Source organism: Rhopalosiphum maidis, chromosome 3, assembly GCF_003676215.2.
Source record: "Rhopalosiphum maidis isolate BTI-1 chromosome 3, ASM367621v3, whole genome shotgun sequence".
In the NCBI taxonomy this organism is placed as follows: domain Eukaryota; kingdom Metazoa; phylum Arthropoda; class Insecta; order Hemiptera; family Aphididae; genus Rhopalosiphum; species Rhopalosiphum maidis.
This window is the reverse complement of record NC_040879.1, coordinates 25,982,314-25,999,976: the sequence shown is the minus strand read 5'-3', so window position 1 is coordinate 25,999,976 and position 17,663 is coordinate 25,982,314. Positions and strand designations below refer to the sequence as shown.

The 17,663-nt window shown below is 23.1% G+C and overlaps 1 protein-coding gene across 3 annotated transcripts; it reads right to left on the bottom strand.

The window, feature by feature from the left end:
* Nucleotides 1–1,053: 1,053 nt before the first annotated feature.
* Nucleotides 1,054–16,846, bottom strand: LOC113555956 (phosphatidylglycerophosphatase and protein-tyrosine phosphatase 1). Of its 3 annotated transcripts, none has more exons than XM_026960605.1 (6): nucleotides 16,542–16,846; nucleotides 12,229–12,382; nucleotides 11,634–11,714; nucleotides 7,558–7,749; nucleotides 7,349–7,454; nucleotides 1,054–1,480 (listed from the first exon to the last, which is right to left on the bottom strand). In XM_026960605.1, the coding sequence occupies exons 2-6, from the start codon at nucleotides 12,364–12,366 to the stop codon at nucleotides 1,467–1,469; spliced, it is 531 nt and encodes a 176-aa protein (XP_026816406.1). In that variant the 5' UTR covers nucleotides 12,367–12,382; nucleotides 16,542–16,846; the 3' UTR covers nucleotides 1,054–1,466. The 3 variants fall into 3 exon arrangements, with proteins under 3 accessions (XP_026816406.1, XP_026816404.1, XP_026816405.1); XM_026960603.1 differs by lacking the exon at nucleotides 1,054–1,480 and adding an exon at nucleotides 6,853–7,258; XM_026960604.1 differs by lacking the exon at nucleotides 1,054–1,480 and adding an exon at nucleotides 6,853–7,258 and having other exon boundaries at nucleotides 16,580–16,846.
* Nucleotides 16,847–17,663: the final 817 nt, after the last annotated feature.

Genomic DNA, 17,663 nt, shown 5'->3' with positions numbered 1-17,663 from the left:
AAAAACGAAATATTACAATATCAAATTATTTCTATCATATATCAATATCTAAATATACAGGACTGCTTGTTCTTTTTCTATAATTGTTGTTTTTTTTACAATAAATTTTTTGTTGTTGCATACTTTGCGTTTTTGATTATTAATTTCTCAGATTGTATTACCTATTGTACTGTTTATCTTTTTTCGGTTTTTCATAACCCATAACCTTTATGACTTCATCTGATATGTGAAGCCCTTTTTTACCTATTTTACAAAAGAATTCTAATATTTGTTTTTATAGTAATTATAGAAACTATTTTAAAAATTGTTTGTATATAATAAAGAAAACCTAAAATAACCTAATATTATGATATGATACATTTTATAATTTAAAAACATTGAAAAAGTAAGTAGTACTAAAAATATAAATAATCATAATATTATGACTTTATGAGAAATAACAATGGTTTATCAAATATCGTATTATAATACTAAAAGGTTGAGAACGATAACCATATTTTATAATATAATAAACTGCATTTAATATTTAGAGTATACAAAGTATAACTGCTGCAACTCTAATGAAGTAATTAATATATAAGAGAAAATATGCTTTATTTTTTCATTTTTTGAGGACTACAAATACTTACCCATATTGTTGCAACGACCAATCCGGTTAAAAGGATTGCAAGTGGCTAATATAGAACCACTTTTTGAAAAATAAATACACAGTTGATTACACGTTGCATTATTTATAACTATTTTTAAATGTCACATGAAATATTAAATTTACTTATTTAATTAGTAAATTTGAGTATTTTTTTAAATAATTAACACAAACTAGTGTTAACTACCTTATATCTACATTTTAGATCTTTTTTCACTAAACAGTGAGTAAGAAAAACTAGAATTTTAAGAGATTAAACGTATTTCTTATATTTACGTATAAATACTAAAGACGTTTGAAAGGGGTTGACCAAGGAATGCATAAAATAATGTAATGTATCAAAAGATCACAAATCGCAATAATGTTATTTTCATTGAACATTTTTCAGTTATATATTTATTATTTCAGTCGAGCTGCACATAGATAAGTATTTCTAATACAAAATGATAATAATAAAAAAATACAGGTATATCGTATATAAAATAAAAATTAACAAAAAAAAACAAGAAAATCTGGTCCAAGACTTGATTCGTTTCCTCTTCCGAATCCCCTATATTACACTCATACTATAGATTGTTAGGTATAGCTGGTACCGAATTTCTATTTTATTTGTTAGGAGCGGTTTCTGGTTTATGCAATGACGACAGCATCAGCAGCGGTCTGGTGCATATTGGGGCTCGCGTCTATAAGCGATTAATCTTCTTGGGAATATCATTATTTAGTTGGTTGTATTAGGTGCGAGCGCTGTTAATATTCTTAATCGGCCGTGATCAATAACAAAAAAAAAAAGTTGTTTTTAATGGCTTCTGATGGTGTCAGTTCAGTGGATAATATCTAAAAACAAAAACCATCACTTTATAAGTAAATTGGTGCCTACTCGAAAGGAAGGTATATGTGTAAGCTATATGTGCCTAATAAGAAAACGTGATTTTAAAAATGTCAGCATGCGCGGTGCGAGTACATATTTTCCACCTACCTACCTGTACGTATTAACTAAATAACCATGTACAATGACCTATCTAAATACAATATAAGTCGCTTGACCCCGCGGATGTGTACCTACCTTCGTTATTAATTAACTTATATTTTAATAAATAGACCTATCAGATTAGATAATTTGTTTCTTTATTTTGAATTATGATTTTAGCATGCCTACTTTAAATTATCTACGTCCGTAGATAGGTAGCTATGTACATATCTATATCGTATTCAAATTTCACATAGGTACTGATACTGACATACACATTTACGTTTATGAATAGTTATTAAAATACACAAACATTAAACAACATATTATGTTTTATTATTTATAATACTTATAAATTATGAACTAATACTATACTGCTATATTGGGTACAATTAATTTAAACCACTTATATTTATTTTCTTTTGGTTAAAATTAAAAATTACATCAATACAACGTTATGCTTATAGGAGAGTCTTCATCTATTTATTCTAATTAATATTAAGTTTTATACATATATCGCTAAATTTGCATAAAATATATTATTATTGGTTTTAAAAAACAAAATAAAATCCTGAAATGATGTTAATATATGCTATCTGTAAAAAATTTAACTTTTGTCACTTTTTCAACACAAATTTTAGGCAGTGACGTATCCATAGAAACACCCTCCCCCCTCACCACTTAGCAATATTTGATTTTCAGTTGGCAGAACGAAAATTATTTTTGTCTGAATTAAGCTAAATTGTTTTAAAACGAAGAGAGAAAAATTAAATAAACTGTTAAAATCTTAATATTATTTAAACTCAATATATTTCCGTAACAGGTTATGAGCCGCAAAAACAAAGCAAGACTCCGAGAATCTGTACAATATAACAACCTAATGTCACGGCGGAAAGAAGTCCAATTATTTTGGAGCACCCATTTAAAGCCAGTAAAATGAATAACAAAAATATATACCATCAATGTCTATCATCGATAAGCTTCATATCTTATTCGATTCTGTTTTACTGGGACTTAAAAAGTACCATGAGTAGTAAATTTTAATTTTTCATTTAAAACTTGCCTCTGGTCATTTGACATTTCACCATATATTTGAATTTTTGCTACAACTATTTATAGACGATTATAATATAATCGAGGCTATATAAACTTACAAGCCCTGTTTACCTACAAGAATTTTTATATTTTATAAATAACTAGCTGTCCCCGTGCACTTCGTTACCCGTAAAAAATGCATCCGCGTGTTAGATAAGTTTAGTTGCCTAATGCTAACATTTAGCATGAGGATAAAAACTATTTTTGGTTTTCTAATTTGGTGTATAGACTATAGATGATATTTCCGACATATCAACTTTACATAACTGTCCCGCCCAGCATTGCATTTTTTTAACCGATTAACCGATTATGTATCATTCGTTAAAAATAGTCTATTATTCAAATAATCGATTAATCGCATAGCCCTAAACATAATAAAGATGTAATATATTGAGGTCATTATTCCGGATAAAAATTAACCTATCTTATGACGGAGACAAAATTACACACATTGATCATAAATTTATAAAAATCAGTTGAGTAGTTTTGGAATGCATCGAGAACGTATGATGTCGCACCCCAAATTCTTATATAGCGATATATCTATATCTAAAATTCCAGTCGACCCTATACAATAATTGCATATATTTTTATGACACCACCGAGGAAAAACATATTCTCATTTCTTAGTATAACTTTATCAAGAAATTTGGCCTCCTCTGGACTCTAAAGTAATCTATTTACTTTTTTTTTTTTATCTATTTAGTAATTCACTCATCAACTCCCAGACCGAACCGCTGGATCTAGAGACTTGAAATTTATTACAGAGGTTCTTTAAGCAATGTAGGGTCGCACTAAAAAAGGATTTTTCAAAATTCGACCTCTAAGGAGGTAAAAGGGGGTTTTTATATAGCTATATATAATGATACATATAAAATTTTTTTAATTGTTTAATAACTGTTTGTTATTTCTTCTAAGAGGTTGCTAGGATACTAAAAATATATCTAACTAATTTAGATATATTTTTTTGTTTTGATTTAATTTTGTAATTAATAATCAATTTTATCGGATAAATTTATGCCTATGACACTCACAAAGAATGTGGCTTTCTATTAGTAAAACAATTTTCAAAATCGATTCAGTAGATCCAAAGATTACCCCTAACGTCAAAAAACGACTTATCTTTATATAATAGTATAGATAATCAAATTAGTAGACTTGACTTTTTATTAAGCTTGTATCATTTAAAACTTGATATTATTTATCTATATATTATTTTTATTATTATTGACAATATATTTTATTATATTAATTATTTATTCGTAGGTATTATTAATTTACAACAGTGAATATTTTAGACGTAACCACTTTCGTGATAAAAATACTAAAAACCAATCATTAGCTTTGTTTTAAAAAATAACATTTGATTTTATAGTTTCAATTATATATATGAAAAATGCATTGTATAAACTCAAAGCACTCACAGAAAAGTTAGAAGCAAATAGAAATTGAATATAATTGATACAAGTAATTATAATAGAAATAAATACTTTTGCGTGTATACAAAAATAAATTGAGGCACTTATTATAACAATTTTTTTTTCATTTTATGATAATTTAATAATAAGTAATTAATGATAAATTAAAATAACTACCTGTTCTATATGTTAGTTGACTTTATTTTATTCTAATATGAATTAAAAATAATAAATAAGATATTTTTAGCATTTCTTACTTCAAATTTAACTGAAACTAAAAATTGAAACATAAGATAATAAAGAAATTAAAAATGTATAGTATTTATATAACTAAAAGTAATTTATTAGTTATCAAAAATTTGAAATTTAAAATTCTAATCGAAAATTTTTCAGACTATACCCCCTACAATTTTGTTCCGAGATCGTCTCTGCGTAGCTACTTAAGCATATTATTTTAATTATTAAACTTGTATAATGAGAGACAAGTAAGAAATTATTACTAAAGCCATAGTTATAACAATTACCTTTAACTTATGCAATTACAACAACAGGAATCTGTATATCTAAAACCGAGTTTTTTTTAAATTATATTTAATAATTTTTTAATTAAAACTACTAAAAAAAACAAGTATTGAGATTAACTTGTAATAAAAAATAAAATAACAATAATTGTGTGTTTTGCTTAACAGTGTAATTCAATCAAAAACAACACTATGGGTTTGAAATAATACTCTTAATATGTATACCTAATTATTATTAAATATTATTATGTATTTAACAACCATATTATATATTATGAACATTTTGGTTTGACCAACTGACAATCTATCCAAAGGTCTAGAAAATACAGCCAATGTTGCATATTCATAATACATGAGTATTATAAACTAAATTTGTTAATTTTATAAATAATATATTAATTAGTTTAGATTTGGATTGGTATAGTAATTAAGGTAGATAATGTATAGATTAATCACAAAGTGAAATTTTCTGTTGCTCAATTAAACATTTATGTACCTAATTTATTTAAATATATAATATGTGTTTTATAAGTTTTATAAGTATAATATAAGTTTTATACATATTAAAAACTTCTTAAAGTTTTTTAAATATTAAACACTTCCATTATATTATTTTAATTTTTTTAATAGATGGCCAATATCAAAGTATATCCCCTTTGTAGCTTGAAAATGTACATTGTTGTTTATTGTTCTTAATGTAGATTTTAGATATACATGCTGTTAGTTTAACTTTTTTAAGTTTATTTAATACTTCTTACACCAATATTAATATCAAGCAAAATAAGAACCTTATACATTTTACGTTTGGATAATTAAATAATAAAACTCCACATTGAAAATATAATTTCATTAATTGCACATTCCACTTATAATTCTATTTTTAGCCTTTGAGAAGTAACATTGACAATAAATTATAATTTAAAGAACTCCATAAATACTTTCATCTTTAGCATACAATTATTTCCAACAATAATCAAACATTTTGTTAACAAATAAACACAACATAATATTAGCAATAATAATAGATAGTTGAACATAAGGTACAAGATTATTGTCTAGTTGATAAATTTCAACAATAACTAAAAAGTACCTAGAACATTTTTTGGTATTTAAATTTTCTATAATATAATTTTCTCTCACCCATTTAAATAATTAACATTAACATATTTGTACGTTACAACTTAAAATTAATTTACTATTAATAAACTAAATGAAATAAGATAAATAAAATATATAAAATACATTTATAGGTAGTTGTATTTTCAAAACAGAGTAACTATTGTGATAATGTATATTCAATAATGAGTATACTAAGTTTACTAATTGGATCTTAAAATATTTAAGTTGTTTGACAATAAAAATTTAACATTTTTCTTAAAGAATACAAAAATTGTTGTTTATAAGTATATTTCTACTTAAAATAAAACAAACACCCAGTTAAATTATTATAAATCAATTTCTTCCTAGTTAGTACATAGTTAACATTTAGTCAGCTTGTAAAATAGCAAATATTTTTGAGATAAATCGTTTACACTAAAAAAAAAATTTAATTTTAAGATTAAACGAAAATAAATAATATGTGCTGTACGTCAGTATAATAGCAAAAAATCTTATAATTTTTTACCAGGAAAATAATTTCAAAATCTCTTAATTGAAGTATTAACAGAAATATACACAAATAATATGCATTTTTCTATGACTCAATAATAACTAAGTAAAAATGAGTATTTGAAAAGAAAAATGTTTTGAAATTATCAACAATATATAAAATAATCTTAGAATAATAAATCAAAATATATTATTACATAGTTTTTATGATATTGTTATATCTTATATAAAAATTAATTCTATGTATAAAAAATTATTGTCATTGGATATATTATAAGTCTTCTAAGTAGTAATAATACAATTTAAAATCAAATCTAAAATGAATATTCATTAAAATGAATGATAAAAAAAATAGGTGTATTATCAACAAACAAAATGTTTATCATTCATTCAGATTCTAAAATTGTACCCATCATTAAAATATTACTTTTTCCAACTAATTCCTCCCTACACACCATATCAGTTTCTCTAAAATAATTAAAAAGGTAAATAACATACAATATTAGTAACGGGATTTAAAAAATAACATAATCTAATTCATTTAAATGAATGTCAAATAAAATTTTGAAGAAAAAAAATAACTAAATACACACAACAAAAAAAAAAATATAGCAAAATTATCACAGACTATCGAAAAAATAAACACTTCACCTTTAAAGGAATAATATAAATTAATAATAATAGAGGTGATAATAATAATTATAGTCATTAAAAATAATGTTAGAACCTTTGGAAAACAAGAGATGTAATAAAGGATTGAGCAACGCAATGAAATACACAGTAGGTTTAGAATTATAACTACTAGTTGAATCCTGAACTTATAATTATATAATACTCTCTTATAATATCTAATGTTAGTGATGTCCGTGGTTATGAAGATATGTTGTTAATTACTCGAAATGTTAATATTCTAAAACGAGTAAATTGATTGTTATTGGTCATAGCGAGTAGATGTTTTAATTATTATCCATTTTGAAAGCATTAAATTTTTCTTTTACCACAGCTAAAGAAAATAATAAAAATTATTCAAATACCAAATAAAAAGAATGTATTTTTAATAAAATCATTTATTACGTAATTTTATTTTAATTACCATCATAATATTTTTTGAGACTCTCTAATTGTTGGTTTCGTAACCAAATATGAGGTCGCTTAGATACAATATTTTCAATTGCTTGTTCAGGAGTCCAATTATGTTTCTAAAGACATAAATAATAAAAATTACAGCAATGATAAATTAAAAATTGCATAATAGTTTATAAAAGTAATAAGATAATACTAAAACGTATTTTATATACATACAGACATTAAATAACAGCCAACAAGAGTCGCGCTACGAGTACGACCTGCCTTGCAATGTACATACACAGTATTTCCATCTTTAGAAACTGCTTCCATCACTGAAACACCTTGAATTAATTTTTCATGTGACGGAGTTTCAAAAATATCTTTTGTACTTAGCTGACAATGTTCTACTCCCATTTTTTTCCATTCCTGGAATAAAAAAAAAACTATTTAATATTGATTTTTGAAATCTAGACTAAACTAACAAATTTTTAATTTTATTATTTATTACATGTTTGGGCGTAACTTATAAATGTATGGAATATTATTTCAAAATAAGTTGCATTGAATTTAAAACAGAGTAAACTAATTATGTATTAATTTAATAAGAATAAATGTTAAATAGTAGAAAAAAAGTTTACTATCATTATTAACATAACATTTACAACTTTTAATGGTACACTTTCACTAAAATAAATCACCATACAGAAGTTAATGAAATTCAAATTAATATCCATAATAGAATATATTTTTAGTTCAATGTAAAAATTAATCATTTGACATTGACATTCTAAATGTAACATAAGTCAATAGCTTATCAATTACTTCCATAAGAGAACTCTATATCTGCGTTTATTGTCTCCATCTCACACATGTAAATCATAGCAAAAACAGTTTTGTGCAGGATAGAACCACTTAGGCTGTAGTGATAATTAAGATTCCATATTGATATCTAATATAGTTGAGAATATTATTTGTGAAATATCGTTTTTAGTTTTTTGATATCAATAATACAAAAATAGTTCTTATTGTTTCAAAACCCATGATTTTTGTCTTTTTAAAATTTGAATATATTTTTTTTTTTTTTTTGTAGTCCCAATGTGAAAAAATTATTTCACAGCCAAATTTCTCTTTTTTTTATGGTGAAAATGTCCTTTCTTAGTTTTGACTGTAGCTTTTTCATCTCTTTCTCCTGTAAAACAGTTTTTGCCATATTCCACATATTTTGTAAGACGGAGACAACTTATGTGAGTATAGTGTCCTCTTGACACTTATTGTAAAATGATGAAATTTATATTTCATACATAAACTAATAAGGTATGAATATAAGAAATTTTAAGATCTAAAGACTAGTATATAAATGACTATGTATGACATTTTTTCAAGGTTAAAATTATTAGTGCTAAATTTATTAAAATTTAAGTATATAACAATCCTTTCAAATAACACTTTTAAAATTAAATAATTTTATATTATTAAAATGATATTATAATATTCAATTTAATTTTAGTGCACCTTAATACTTTTAATACATAAATCATAATGCTAATAAAGTTAAAATCAATAGCTGAATCGTCACAATAAAACTAAATTAATGGTTTTTTTCACAAAAAAAAATTTAAGGATCTATCGCATAAAATAATATTTAAATAAACTAATATCATATCATTAAGATTTTTCACAAAATTAGTTTTCATGAATCATTTGTTTGAATTAGTAATTAACCTTTAATACATTATAATTTATAAGAAAAGTTATTGAAATTACATGATATATAGTATAATAAAATACTAATTAAAAATAAACTTTTAATGTAAATTAAATTAATAATATATTAAATCAATCTAAAAACTATAACAAAATATTAGAAAAAATACAATATTAAATTCTAAAAAACAATAAATTAAAGTTATTTACATTCATTGAGAGATAGATATATAATTAGTTATACATACATAGTATTATTTAATTATATTAATACATACAACTATACATTAAAAATAATCACCATTTTTTTTAAATTAAATTTTTTACATTTTAAGATTGTTGAAGTGAAGACTAAAATTATTGTACAGATAATTTATTATAGATATTACCCAATAATTTGTATCTATGTGACATTTAAATAAAAATGTATGTATATATATCATTCATAATTCCTTTCATTTTAAAAATTCCTAATTGATTTTTAAATGTCCGATTGATACAATACTATGATTTATGTACTTAATCATCATCATTTATGTCATAGTATAACTGTATATATATTTTATATTATTGTTGTTCATCTACTCGACAGACAAATGCCATCACATAAGTTAATCTAGACTAACGTAAAAGAAATTGTGTACAACAGTAACTGATGAATATTCTGGCGACTCAGTTTTCATAAGCCAAAGTGTGAAAAATAACTTGAATTGATTTAAATATTATTATTTATCACATATTATACAACTATAATTCTAGGAACATTCTTAAACAAAAATATATGTACAAGCTATCAAAATTAGATATAAACAATTATTATTTTGCTATCAATATAAGGTATACAGAAATCCTATTAATTGGAATAACATTTTAAAGATACATTTATATTTGTAAACATTTTTTATTAGGTTCACCGAGAAAAATAATTTAATTAATTTTATATAAATATAACATTATGATATTTAAAAAATATTTCTCCCCCATACTCTAGATTAAATTGCCTAAATAACAATTTCACATAAATGTTCAAGATTTAAATTTGAAAGTTTGGTACATAACATTTTGTTTATTAATTTAAAGATATAACAAATGCATGATCCATAGCTTTAAGAAGATACCTCACCCACATAATATTTATAAGTGCATGATATAGAAAGTGTATGTTCAACAGTTCTTGTTTAGCTTAATTAGTCTAGCATTAAAGTGAATTTCCCAACAATTTTAAACTTAAAGGTAACAACATTTACTGTTTGTTTAAGGATTTTTTTATATTTTAATTTTGAAGCTTGTAATAACAGTGTTAAATATTCAAATTTAAAAATGTATGTAGTTTTAATATAAAAATTTGTATAAAAAAAACCTTTAATAAGCTATGTGTTACTTTAAAGTTTAATACTTGGTAAATTCACTTTTAAATTAAAACTAATAAAGCTAATGAGAATATAAATTGCTGCTCTTGTTAGGTGGAACAACAAATGCAGATTAAAAAAAACTCTTAATTAATGATACAGATATACTATACTGAGAAATAATTTTAACAGTGAACACTCATTCAAAAAAATTAATTAACATATTATATGAAAATATTAATTATACATGATTTGAAATTACAAGTTACAAAAATTGTTTCCTTACTTAATGACAACATACATTTTCAATTTCCTATTCCCAAGCAAAATATTTTTTTGCAAATGAAACAAAAATAAAATTTCAAATAAGTAATCGATAAGTTATAACTTATAAGAATTTAAAGTTACTCCGTAGAATGTTGGTACACTACTCAGCTCATCTTATAAATTATAAGTAATAATTTAAATATATTTCCTGGAAAACTTCTATACTAATGTTATCTGATATTTAAATGTCAAAAATTATAATTCTTTATATTTAAGTGTAGTTGATATAAAGTCAAGAAAACATTTAAAAAAAAAATAAGATTAGATAAACAAAAAGATTTTGTTTAGTTATATTAAAATAAATATATACGTTGTCATTAGAATTAGCAAAAACCTTAAAAATAATCAGTAAAAATATAATTCATTTATTACAGAGTGTACCTAAATTAAAAATGTTATTCTGTTAAGACCCTCAATTATGTAAAAAAAAAAATATTTTCAAAAACACTAATACATTTTAAGATAATGAGCATTTACTGTAAAAAGAATCACTATATTGAACCTTACTTCTAAATATGTAGCATTATAAATTAATTTTACATAACAAAAAATTACATAATACATTACAATCATACATGTACTAATATGAAACTAATATAAAACATAAAATGCTATTCCTTTTATGTAATAACTTATGTAGTATGTTTATAAATAAGTATAATATCTATTATTATTAGGTATCATATTCTATTTTTTAAATTACGTATTTTTAATGAGTTATAGCGTAAAACTTATAACTATGTATATGTAATAAGTAACAACTCATCAGTTAATCACACAATAATTTAATTATTACAATTAATAATTAATTTAAAATGTTTGAATAAAAAAAAAAAACAACAAATATATTTTAAAATAATTTTTTGAATTTATAGACATTTTTTAAATATAATTTGGCCAATCATACTTTATAGTGTTTAATAAACTTACATCTGGTTGAGGTGTAAAATGCTCTAGTTCATATGATTCATTCATTGATATTACACATCTGACATTTTCTTCATCAATTAACTACAAAAAATATTATTATTTTTAATAATAGATAATAATTTAACTAGAAAAAAACTAAGTTTATATATATATAATTCATAAATATACTGATGACAATAACTTAAAGTGAAATCAATAAATAAGCATTATTCATTAAGATAAAATTAGAAAATAAAAAAATAATAATTTGAAATAACTTATTCAGTATTAATTATTTTATCAATAATAGGTGATACACATATTTTTAGAATAGCTATGGTAAATGATCAGGGATGTACACAGGGGGGAGGGTGTTTTGGGTGTTCAAACACCGCCCGAAATACTTGGGTTTTTGCATGGTTATTTACTTATTCAATTTTGTTTTATCAATGTTTGTATTAAAAAAAGTATTTTAAGTATAGGTACCTAATTTTTATAAATTTTGTTTGTATATTTATTAAAAAAGTTCTATTTTTCAATAATTGCAAATTTTTAAAAACACCCCCCAAAACTTTTTTCAGCGTATGACCCTGTGAATGATAAATTTAATACATACTTTTTGGCTTATATTCCTGAATGGAAGTGCACCTAATATAACATTTTCATCAATTCGATCATACCAGTTGCGCTGTGTTACTTTTTCCATAAATACATTATATAAAAGTGTCGGATAAAATGTAACACGGGCAAACATTGTTCAATCACAAAATCTGAAATTTAAAACAGACTTATTATTTTGTAACTAATCTAAAGATCAACCAAAACTAAATTTATCTCTTTAAGGTTGCAACTTAAATAATATTTTAATTTTTAACACAGTTTAATGTATATTTCTAAAATAATAGCTATTTAAAAAAAAAAAATTGTTGAAATAAACCATAAGTCATTTTTACCATAACCTACTAAACTCTGTCGCAATAAGAAAGAACTAAGGAAACTACAGACTACAGTCATAACTAATGAAGGAAATTTTCACCTTATAAAAAGGAGAACTTAAGCAGTAAAATATTTTTTTTTCAAATTTTAAACAACAAAATTAATAAGTTTTGAAACAATAAGAACTTTTTTCGTATAATTGATATCAAAAAAATAAAATAATGTTCTCAACTATATTATATATCAATTTGGAGTCTTAACTATCACTATAGCCTAAGTGGTTCTATCCTATGTAAAACAATTTTTGCTATATTCTTCTGTAAAACTTCTGTAAAACGGAGACAACACAAGCGGGTGTAGTGTCTTTTTAAATATAAAATACATTTTATCTGTTATTTTCTTAACCTTTCAGATATTCATGAAAAAAACCATACATAATGTTTTATATAGTAAATACTCATTGTCTATTAGCTGATAATAATCTATCTTCAAAATAGAATAATTAATAATTAATGATTTGACAAGTAACAAAAAATCTAAATAAACAATTGATTACTAATCTTAAAGTGAACAATATTGAATAAAACATAAATATTTTAGGGTTTTACTATTAAATACAAAATAATCACAAAATATTAGTAACAGATTACTAGAACTGACTAAGATAATTCGTTTGGAGGTCAAGTGTTGATATTCATATTACAATCAATGAAAAATTAAAAAGTTCATAAATTATTTATAATACTAATGAAAAAATATTATTAGTTACTTTAAAATTTTAATAGATTCCAAACACTAATGTTTTTGTTTAATATAATGCAAAGAAATGTATTTAAATAAATATATTATACAATTTTGTACACGTGTTGTAGTCTATCTAGGTATTTTGTGTGCTGTTTGAGATAAAGATAGATTTTTGAAATGTTATTTTATTTTTTTTGGTCAATAAGATGAATCAAGAAAAATTAAATAATAATTTAAAGTATGACACACTTTAAAAATGACAATTGATTCACCAAATTGTTAAACATAGTAAGAACTTTATAAATCTTCATACGAGTACTTAACCACAAACAATTGAGTACTTAAAGAAACACACGTAAAAATAAAATATAATAAAGGTAACGTTTATCACCACATCCATGTGGTTTACATGTACATATAATTCTTTAAAAATGGCCAGAAAAATAAATAAAATACCATATTATATAGAATGTTTAGAATAAACACATATTAATGATAACAATACATAAGTAATAACTGTTTCTTAAATTTTTTTAAATTTTATTAGTAAGAAAAAGACATTGTAATTATTATTTATTTATATTATAAATATTTATAGAAAAATAAGATTGCAAAAAAATATAAATATATAAATTATAATAGTGATATTGTTATTAAAATACAAAAACAAAAATTTTATCATTTTTATGAATAAATAATGAAATACCAAATATTCAGCTTCAAAAATCTTGTTATAAATTAAGTAAAATTACCTGAGAAAATAATAATAATTATATAAATCAACTTTTATGAATAAACAAATGTTTTAATAAATCATATCAAAAACTATAAAGAAGAAATCCAAAATTGTTGTTTTAAAATAATATAACTGTTGTAATATTGTGAATTTTTTTTGAATAATACTGATATAGCATAAAAACCTGAATAAAAAATATGTATATTTTTGTTGCTTCTAATGGAATGCTTGTCAATGTGTCATATATTCAGTCATTACTATTTATTCAAAGACTTATGAGTTATGAGATTTGTATTCAAGAGTTATTCGCATTATACTATTAATCTTAAAATCTATTAAAATTATTATGTTTTAATTGAAATATTAGTCTAAGATTATGACATAGTTTATTATAATTAAAAAAAAATATAATTTCAATATATTTTTAATTGTTATAGACATAACATTTATAAGATATTCAATAATGGTAACAACAACACTATGCCATCAAAGTCTGCTGAGTTTAGCTTATAACAAAATATATTTGTATGGTCATTTAGTATAAACATGTAAATAAATAAAAGCAGTTAATTTGAGTTTCAGTTATTTTTGTATTTACAAACATAATTTTTATATAATCATCATTGGTTATACACAGCATTATTCATAATATATGGTAGATGATGACATGTAATTATTATGTCTGTCTTTTTATATCAACAATGGAGTAGCAGCATAGGCAAGAAACCAAAATAAATACACAACCGTCATAATAGCATATGTTGACACAAACCTAAATGATAATTTTAGAAACAACATTAATATTTGCATTTAATGTAACTAAAGACTTGCACATAAAAGTCGCTCTAAAAATACCTATATAAATATTATGAAAATAATAGGTAAGTATCTACTAAGAATAATTTTTGTAAACTAAAATAAATATATATTAAAATTAATAACATTAAATAATATGCTTAGATTGTTTTATTTAGTACCTATCCATTTTTTTTTTTAATAAATAGCATAATACTTTATAATTATTTCACTAGTCTACATTCATTATTTTAAGACTCATTGTAAAAATATGTATAAATAATACATTTGTTTTATGGTTAAATATTTTATAAATAAAATTGCATATTATACTATTCTAGGAAGTTAATTTAACTATTTAAGTATTACAAATGTATCCTACTTAGACATTATATTTTTACTTAACTAATAATTTATGAAGTTTATTTGTAGAATTCTACAGTATAATTAAAAAATTAGATTTCTAAAACAATACAATTATGTAATGCTGTGGTGCTCAAATTGTAAGAACTCAAGTCATTTAAGAGCTTATTGGACACATCAACATTTTTTTGATTGATATTTTTTGGAGATCTGTTAACAAAAAAGATTAAGAATTGTTGATGTATTGGAATAAATACCTATAATTTTAATATTAATGTATAATACCATTAGTAGCAGTGGTGTATTTTGAATGTTTTTTTTTGGGGGGTGTCCAGATAATATAGATATATATTTATTTGTTAATTGGTTGCAATATTTCTATGTTACATCTATTACCACAAAGCTCATAATATACTCATCAAATATTGTAATGAAACATTTTTATTTATTTAATTGAAAGTAGTAATTTTTATGTAATTTAAATGATACAGGTATAAAATACCTACTGTAAACATAATTATTACAATGTATTTTGTTTGTTAAATTCGATACCATTGATGCTACAAGAATAACAGTTTTATAAATAATAAAAATATAATAGGATAATAAGTACATTATTTAAAACTAAATTTATTTTCCTTCCTAAATAATTTATTACTTTATATAAAAAAAAAAAAAATTAAATATTTAATGTCAATAAATTTTGAAGGGAATTTGGCAAACAATAATATATGATTCGTTATAATATTAAATTAGTCAAAAAAACAAATCAAATCACATATTATTGTCTGCTAAATTCCCTTCAAAATTTATCAACATTAAATATTAAATTTTTTTTTTTTTGGTTTGGGGGTGTCCAGACACCGTGGACACCCCCCCCCCTCCAACCCAAAAAAAATATGCTACTAATTATTAGTAATAAATAATACGTATTAAATTTATTCCTATATGCATTATAGGCATTTTTTTTCAAATAAAAAAATACAATAATTCAACAAGTTAATACACTAAATCACAAGAGATAAAAAGGTAATTTCGTTTTTGTCTTAAGTCTTAATAATTTAACTTTAACATAATTTTAAATAGAAACATATGTTTGGATCTAAACATATATTTAAATAATTTGTACAAAGAAATAATAAATAAAAATTAAATACCTTAATAATATATTTAAATAAATGAGTTTTCACATATAAATCTCAACTGAAAATATTAAGTCAGATATTATTATTTATTTGTGAATAAAAAGATAAAAAGATAACCAAAAAAGAATTGCTTCATAGTTTCATATTTTTAATTACCTACATTATGCTTACCTAATAAATATGTTAATATTTAATAAAAGTATTACTTACATAAAATTAATTTAACTTGATATTTAACAAATAATTACTTTTTTCGAACGGCAGATAATTGCTATGTTCGAAAGTAGACCAATCAGTAATGAACTATTTGGTTGACTGTTGACTATCCGAAAAAGTAGGTCTACGATATTTTATATTATTCAAAACGTACACTTTCGAATAGGATCTATTCTCTCCAAGAGAATAGTGTTATCGTAAAAACAAAACAGAAAATATTTTAGTGTTGGACATAAATGTTACACAGATGATTCGTTTATCACGATAGTAAGCCAACACGACAACAAAATATGTCGGAGGCAGCTGCTGCTGCTGCAGAAAAAGCGTCTCCTCTTATCATCAAATATCAATAGCTGCTTGTTGGACGATTCGACATGATTGATCGTAATCATAGGCATATAATATGTCTATGGTCGTAACAATAATGTAATGATAAGATGGAGGTAATTCTATGGCGGCAATATTATTCAAATACACTTGTATGTGTTTTCATAACTTGCTTAAAAATTAAAATATCGCAAAAAAACCGATGAGAGATAATAGATAATGTTCTGACCTTCAAGTCGGATAATAGATCAATTCGCTACAATATTAAAGTTAATAACACAATTACACAACATTGATTCTACAGAAAGCAAATTTGCTATGTTATACGTTTGTAAGACGAAAAAAACACATATTCTTAAAGATTATAGACCATCTTTCGGCGATATCGTGGGTAAGTAGATAGAATAATATTAATACAATTTAAAAATTCCAAAAACCCGCTCTGCTGTATAGAAAAACGTAGGCGTCGAATGTATCTCGTCATTCAATATAGGTCACTGTCCACTGCAATGAATGTGTAAAATTTAAATTCTTTGTCTCATATATAATATTAGCTTCTCCGGAATTATAACTGGTTGCGTCTATAAATAAAAGTGTTGACAATAAACGGAACATGTGATATTCATTTCATCATATTATTTAAAAAATTACAATGAGTCTTAACTCTTAAACTTTAATAATGTAAAAAGTATCCACATTAACTAAACCGAGTGCTCACAATAGTCGGTATTTTTTTTTATATCTTGTTCATGTACATAGATACATTAGAATCGTCACCATTTCCCAAAT

Coding starts and splice junctions, on each gene's coding strand:
- LOC113555956 (XM_026960603.1), bottom strand. CDS start 12,366: ATGTTTGCCCGTGTTACATTTTATCCGACACTTTTATATAATGTATTT. Junction 7,455..7,557: donor TTGGCTGTTATTTAATGTCT/GTATGTATATAA, acceptor TTATGTCTTTAG/AAACATAATTGGACTCCTGA. Junction 7,259..7,348: donor TCTCAAAAAATATTATGATG/GTAATTAAAATA, acceptor TATTTTCTTTAG/CTGTGGTAAAAGAAAAATTT.